The sequence below is a fragment of the Cucurbita pepo genome, chromosome LG20, assembly GCF_002806865.2.
Source record: "Cucurbita pepo subsp. pepo cultivar mu-cu-16 chromosome LG20, ASM280686v2, whole genome shotgun sequence".
Taxonomy (NCBI): Eukaryota; Viridiplantae; Streptophyta; class Magnoliopsida; order Cucurbitales; family Cucurbitaceae; genus Cucurbita; species Cucurbita pepo.
Window position 1 is genome coordinate 4,196,337 of NC_036657.1, and position 7,556 is coordinate 4,203,892.

The following is a 7,556-nucleotide window of genomic DNA, read 5'->3' on the forward strand; positions in this document are numbered from 1 at the left end:
AAAAAAAAAAAAAAAAAAAAAGAAAACCCCTAAATGTAAGTCAATCTAAGCTGTACACTCACAGATATGCATTCCATTATTTTTCGACTTATCAACTCGACAAGAACAGTAGGATGTTCATAGGTTTAGCAAACCATATCAATTTAAGAACTATAATGAATATCATTTACAGAGAAAAGCATATATGATAAATGTTTCATAATAATGAACTCAATATAATAAACATGAATGATTCAAGAAGGATAAGGTAAAAGATTACTTTTGAAAATTAAACCCTTCCAGGTCACATTTACACTTTTCAATTCCGCCCCATGTTTCTGTAATCCATCAGTCATGCGAGTACACATCATCAAATGAATGTTACCCAGAATTGCAGGAGAAGAAGAAGAAGAAGAAGAAGAAAGAAATGGAAAGGAAAGCAGATTCAGTGACTGAAGAAAATTCAACCAGATGGAGAAGAAGAAGATGATACTATATAATGAGCAGAGAATAAATGAGAGAAGGGATTCCAATATTATATAAGTAAATTACTTGGGATCAGCAGCACCCACCACCTTGTTTCGGCTCTTCAACTACTTGCTCCTCCTCTCCCTGTATAACTACAGTCGTCTTTCCGTCCTCCATCCAGCTAACATCCTGCTTGTTAAGTTCTTGAGATATCATAACTTTTCGGCTCAATATGTTGTAGATCTCTTTCACAACCGTCTGAAACGCGTTCGTCACGTTCGAGGAATCGAGGGCCGAGGTTTCAATAAAGAACAGACCCTGAGCTTCTGCCAAAGACTTGCCTTCAGATGTAGATACATCTCTAGCATCCTTCAGATCAGACTTGTTGCCAACCAGTATGGTTACTACGTTCATGTCAGAATGAGCTGTTCAATAAAAGATTCCCCAATCAGTCCTTTCAGATTATAAACACAACGCAAAGTTCCCAACATCAAAACCACTTGCTTCACCCTTTTCCAGAGTTGATTCAACACTATGACCATGTAATTACAACTATTTCTAATTCAGATGCAGCTCTTGAGGACATTCCAACTTATAGTCTTTCATTACTTAAAACAATATTCTACCATTTCCAGAAAGGAAATCACTGTTCCATAATTTTTTTCAACATAAAATGATGTCGAAATATTCACAAAAAAGATATGGTAATAGAGTCAGATAGAATAATGAGAAGTCAACCAGTCAAATAACTTGAAGCATAATCAAATAAAAAGGTATAACAACGTAAGATTGGAGATTTTATTTTCAAGAAACATTAGATAGCATCTTTATAATACTCACTGTGAAGTTCATTCAGCCATCTCCCAATGCTGTCAAAGGTCTGGCGCCTACTAATGTCGTATACCAGGAGTGCTCCAACAGCTCCTCTATAATATGCAGATGTAACAGCCCTAAATCGCTCTTGACCAGCTGTATCCCATATTTGAGCTTTGATTTCCTTTCCATTTATTTCCATCTTTTGGGTTTGGAACTCCACTCCAATAGTTGATTTTGAATTAGGGTAAAATTCATCTCTAGCAAATCTAGCGAGTAGATTCGATTTTCCCACGGCTGAATCACCAACTAAAACAATCTTGAAAAGATAATCCTCAGTTTTTTCCTCCTCAGTTTTCTCCTCCATCGCCCAAGCCTCACAGAACTCTATAAAACCATAATACTTTCAAAATACCTTCCGAGCTCTGGGTCCTTCAGAAACCCAAATTCCACCTAAGGATGCAACTATTGCCTATTCACAATCAAAAAAATAGAATTAAAAAATATAGAGAGACAAAGGAAACTTGGAAGGAAGAGAAGGCATAAAATACGCCAGAGAGATTTTGTGAGTGCTCACTTGACGGATCAAGGAAAGAACCTGAGAGTACCTATGTTCTGAAGCTAATAGTTGATGAAGAGAGAAGCAAAAAAAAAAGGGCAATAGAATGTAATCTTGTGCCAATCCGCGTTAGCTTCAATAGATCAAGTAAAAAATTCAGGACCTTTCACAATATTGAACCCAGCCTGGCCATTCCAAGAACGAAAACAAATGTACAAAGAAATTTATGTAAGAAAAAGTATAATTAACCAAAATTCTAAAAACATTACGGAGGAAATAATTGGGATGAATGATGCTATTTTTTTCAGAAGAACATGCCGTGAGAAGACAGTATGCAAGCACAGTAAAATGTTGCAACATTTTAATGGAAGCAAATTACAACTCTGTACTTTTATATCAAATAGTAATACAATAAGGAAAGGCGTTATAATAAGAATGATGATGATGATAATGATAATTGTCAAAATAATAATTTACACAAACATATCGACACAGAAACAGTAATGCCTCAATAACCAACATTATGATATGCTATTATTAAGCAGTTGTATCCATAATCCAATTTTCCAGCCTTTGGCTATATAATCGTGTGGTTTCTGGAAATGACAGATGAGTAACTGCATCATAATAATTTGAAATAAGATATTAAATATACTGCAAATCATCCAATAGACCAAAATATACAAGATGATACTAGCGCCAAGCATGATCGAATTCAATAATGATGATATGTTTTGCACACGACCAATGGACAACCATCCCAATTTTATCATCCATTAAAACAATATGAACTCAAAAAATAAGAAATATCATCCAATATAGATAGAACAAGACTTATAATTATCATCAATTGAACTATATTCTGTTGTCTAAGTTGAAGCAAGCTGCTCTCTCTAAGTTGAAGCTGCTCTCTCTCTAACTGGCTCTTGATAATGAATATCAACACGGAAAGTGGTTTCAGAGAGACGGAACAACAAAGAATTATCACATTATCACATTGGCAAAGAATGACTTGCTCAAGTGAAACATTGCCATATACACAAAAGCTCAAAAAAAAATCAAGAGTAGCTACCGTTGCCACATGTGACAATTGGAGTCTCTTTTCAACCAGATCTCAGATATTAATTTACACAACTCACGTGGCATTGTTATTAACCGAATAAAGTCAGTTTTTTCAGGAGCTTTCTCATGAAGAATTAATAGGCATGATAAGATCGACCCATATTCCGTGCGCAAAGAAGAGAACTAAACACAATCATATTATCAAAGTTTTTTCCCCTACATGCTTGTTTTAGATGGAAAAATATGAGAAACGAATCCCCCTTTCCATTCAAACAGCTCTTCCAATTAATAGCCTCACGCACATAACTTATGTTCTCAGATGTCATCTTTATAAAAGGGGGGAAGATCTTGTAATCAATAAGATCTTTTTTCTCTTTTTTTTTTTCTTTCTTTTTTTCTTTTTATTATGGTGGAAACTCAATAAAAGAATCTATGTCGTAAATCCTCTTCTAGATCATGCAGATATATTATGATTGGTGCTCTAGGTGCAAATCTAATCTTTGTGTGAACCAGAAGAGCTTTGTGTACAACCTCTTTTTTTTCCCCCTTTTTCTTTTCTAACATTTTCATTGTCTTAATGAAAAGTTTTAGTTATTTCTTGCATTAAAAAAAGAAGGTAAACAAAAGTTATCACATCAAGTGACAGAAATTTTATTATCAAACCATAAGATACTGAAATGAACCATTACATGAGCAAACAGTGAAGTAAGAAACTCCAATCAAGCCAAGTCACGCCTATTTGAATGAGGCATGAATACGCATAAAACTTATTTAATCAAGTGAAAATTGTCTTAGCCTTATGGTTCTGTTTCTAAGGGTGCCAGCAATTCGCTAAATTACTAGCATTCTTAAACTTTCTGCCAAATGTGTGAATCACAAGAAGAAACTGAAGTGTCTCAGAAAACAAACTCACTAGTACATTTTACCACCATAATAACATCTAACACGAACAATTATTTCACTAGTACGTCTTATCACCATAACTCATCGGAAATGGAAAATCAATTCTCATTGTTACTTTGTTTTACCGAAGCATAGACCAGCACATTCCAAGTCACATTACTAGGTACAGAATCATTCTCTACACCTCTATAGAGATAAACAAGCATCATTTACCATGCCTTCTTTACGGTGCCAATTGATAAAAGCGTTATAGGTAAAAGCATCGGTGCAAATACCTTAAACTTGTAATCTATTAAATAGATTTAAAAGCTTTCTTGATACATCCAACCTTGCAAAGTCCATTTAAAACACTGTTATAAGTGACTGTGTCAGGCATAAAACCTCAATTAGTCATCTCTTGGAAACTCAAATGTGTTGTCCACTTTTCCAACTTTACCGACCCCATTGTTCAGAATATTACACGATATAGTATCAGCACTAAGCCCATTCATCATCATTTGTTCATATAACTCCAATCCTTTTTCATCATTTCCAGCATTGCAAAATACTTTTATCAGACCATTGTAAGCAATCTTATCAATGGTGCATCCTCTGAACAACATATCATTAACAAATGTGAGTGCAGAATGCAGCCCTCCTTAAAAGCACATGAGGCCATGAATAATATCATTGAAGGTTTAAACATCATGCATGCATCCCATAACAAACATTTCCTCGAAAAGCTTTAAGACTTCATTAGCTTGGTTTTTTCGGAAGGTGCATGTATTATAACTATAGAATAGGGTATACATCCATACTTTGTTGCGTCTTTAAGCAGTGAGCATGCAGAGTCAACCTCATTAACCATACAAAGAGCTTTCATCACAATGCCAAAAGTAAATATAGTGGGAGGGACACCCTCACTCAACATGTCATAGAAAATATTGGTGGCAACTTGTGGACAATTACAAGTCACAAGTACTTCCAAAACTACTCATAAGATGTGAAAGTTGCTTGTCCAGGTTGTCCAACTTTCCCATAATGTTTCGTAATTATCATGAAAATGGACTCTCAAAAAGAAATTCCTTCTTCTTTCATCTGCATTAATAGTTTATTTATAACCTTGAGCTCCCCAATTGTCCCAAGCTTATTTATAAACACATAGTATACATCAAATGTTTGGCAATAGCCCTTCCGGTCACTCACCTGTTGAAATATTTCCAACAATGTGGGAACAACACAAGTGGAAGCTCAAGCAATGTACAAAGTTGAACAGGGGGCAATTAGAATGTGATAGTTCCTAAGCTTTGTGAGATCGAAAGGTTCAAGTAATCTCTCCCATTCAATTTCAAGCACTAATTCAATACTCGTCTTGGTTGGACCACTACCATCTCCAATATTCCCAGCTAAGACGTTTTCTTTGCAAGAGTTCCAATGAACTAAGATTTTGGGTTCGCTTAACAATGTTTCCAAACGAACTAAACCTTAATAGAAGATAGTCCAGGTGGTTGACTTCAGATTAGGTAGAAACGTCTTTAGCAAATCTTGCAAGACATTTTGATTTCCCCACAAGCTAAATCGCCAACTAAACCAGTCTTACAAAGATAATCCTGAAGTATTCCTTTGGATAAAAAGCTATCCTCCAAACCCCACAGATACGACTCTTCCCTATCTAAAACGGAGAAATAGAATTCAAGAATATACGAGACACAGGAAAAGAAAGAAAAAAAAAAAATCCAGAAAATGGCACCAAACCTGTAAATCTCAATAAGGTTGGACTAGAACAGCACAATCAACAAAGGTGAGTTCACACTCAGAATCGAACACAAAATCGAAGGAAGAACAACCATATTTCCATAAATCAGATAGTAAATTCAAACCAAAAATCATCTTTCCCAACATCAACCGAAAGCCAGACTCACAGAAAGCAAGAGTCGCAAAACAATAAATAAAAAATTATAATAATTATTATAAAAAGAAAACTAAAAGAACGGAAAACTCCAATCTTAGAAGTTGGGACGCGTTGAGAAATGAGAGTGAAGCGTTTCGGGAGGGAACCGACATGATGGGTCTAGATTTGGAGGAGTTGAGCGCTGAAGCTCGAATCTGAGAAGGAACACAGTGGGAATGGAGAGGAAGAGAAGGGCGATGAACGGCAATGGGCAACTCCGTGGTAAATTGAATTGAATTTCCAGTGATCAGAAAAGGAAAACAGAAGGGCGTGGCAAGTGAAGGCTGAAAAGGAAGAAAAGTGCAAGAAGTTGAAGCGTAAGAAGGAATTGAAATACCTGAAACGAGAGCTAGGGTTGCAAATCAGGGGGGGGAGGAGGAAGAACAGCTTCGTCAACGCTCATCACCGTGGTGGGATAATGGGAACAGCAAAGGAGCAGTGAATGGGAATCGTGATTCGTTCGAAACGGAAGACATTGAAGAAGCGGAAGCAGAAACAGTAATAAATCTGGATGGGCTTCGGGCTTCCAATTTGGGAATGAATCGGAAATGGACAGATTCTGGCCCAAAACATGATAATGGCCCAATAACCTTTTTTTTTTTTTTTTTTTTTTTAAATTTTAATGTGGGATCCTATTACATTACGTTGGTTCGGGTTGTTTATTTAAATTTTTATTAACCCCTCCTAACATAATGGGTTCAGAAAAATGTCGGAAGAAACCACAATTGGACTCCTAACAAAGTGCTTGTCGTCGGTCCAAATCAGCCTGCCGTAACTAATTTGACCCTCCACCAAAGCTCCCGTCATCTGTCATTGTAAAGCTCTTCTCCTCTCCAATCTTTCCAAACTTCAAAACACTTGGCATCACTGAAACCTTAACTCCTTCCAACTGCCAAGAACTTTGACTCTGTAAACAGGGGAGCCACTGTCGAGCATGAGGTTCGTTGTGTTGTCGCGAATTCTGGCGGAGGTCATTATGGCAGATTTGATGGCGGCGGGGCTCCATTCGGGGTGGAGAGCTTTGAGGATGCCGACAATGCCGGAGACATGGGGACAGGACATGGAGGTCCCTGACATTGTTATGTATGGAACTGTTCTATTGTCGAATGGCTCCCCTATTGGGCTCACGACTGGAGAAGGTCGTGATTATGTTCACTCCCGATGTTGTCACGTCCGGCTGCAAAGAATTAGAAACTTATGAGCTCTATTCTTGATAATTTCAAATGGGTGTCGTAATTCATAACCAAACCTTGATAATTTCCGGTGAAACCATGTTGGGTCCTCTGGATGAGAAAGCCGCCCAAACCATAACTCAAGTAAATTTATAACTTAACCCAAACCATGTGAGTTGAGTTAGGTTGATTGGACTTTTCAGATTATCGGGATTTTTTTTTTTTTTTTAACACATCTATAATGCTAATCAAATCTTAACTTTATACTAAAAGTTTGTTTTCTTATTTGAATAATTAGAACGTGAAATGAAGTGTTTCGTGAAGCACTTCTAAGTTTCATTTTCGCTTCGAGTCTTTAGCAAGTTCAGCAACATTGTGAGAAAGGAGAAGGGCAGTTGTCTGTCCACTTTCCAAAAATGTCAGAAAGAACGGATTTTTATGATTGAATATCACACTAATATAGAAAATATCATTGCAATTAATAATTTGTATACAAGAGAAGATCGGACCATAACGATTCTCTGTTGTCTTCTAAAGACAATTTTACTCTCTTCAGTGCCTGAGTTTATCGAGTAATTGTCTCTCACAGTAGATCAATAGATGCAGCATCTCATTCCACAAGATACTGGAACAGTAAACATTATACAGTAAATCGAATTTCAATAAATTT

At 36.5% G+C, this 7,556-nt stretch overlaps 1 protein-coding gene and 2 pseudogenes across 4 annotated transcripts; all 3 read right to left on the bottom strand.

Moving 5' to 3' along the window:
- Positions 1 to 229: 229 nt before the first annotated feature.
- On the bottom strand, positions 230 to 6,182 carry LOC111783066 (ras-related protein RABA5a-like). Of its 4 annotated transcripts, none has more exons than XM_023663944.1 (4): positions 6,052 to 6,182; positions 1,869 to 1,952; positions 1,288 to 1,732; positions 230 to 872 (listed from the first exon to the last, which is right to left on the bottom strand). In XM_023663944.1, the coding sequence occupies exons 3-4, from the start codon at positions 1,625 to 1,627 to the stop codon at positions 538 to 540; spliced, it is 675 nt and encodes a 224-aa protein (XP_023519712.1). In that variant the 5' UTR covers positions 1,628 to 1,732; positions 1,869 to 1,952; positions 6,052 to 6,182; the 3' UTR covers positions 230 to 537. The 4 variants fall into 4 exon arrangements, with proteins under 4 accessions (XP_023519712.1, XP_023519710.1, XP_023519711.1 ...); XM_023663942.1 differs by having other exon boundaries at positions 1,869 to 2,004; XM_023663943.1 differs by having other exon boundaries at positions 1,838 to 2,004.
- Positions 2,100 to 4,422, bottom strand: LOC111783541 (annotated as a pseudogene).
- On the bottom strand, positions 2,100 to 6,791 carry LOC111783542 (annotated as a pseudogene).
- Between the last annotated feature and the right edge of the window lie 765 nt (positions 6,792 to 7,556).

Bases quoted from the DNA above. Each gene is read 5' to 3' on its own strand.
- LOC111783066 (XM_023663945.1), bottom strand. From the start codon at position 1,627: ATGGAGGAGAAAACTGAGGAGGAAAAAACTGAGGATTATCTTTTCAAG. The intron at 873-1,287 runs GTGAGTATTATA...TTTATTGAACAG, and splicing joins ATGGCTGAATGAACTTCACA to CTCATTCTGACATGAACGTA.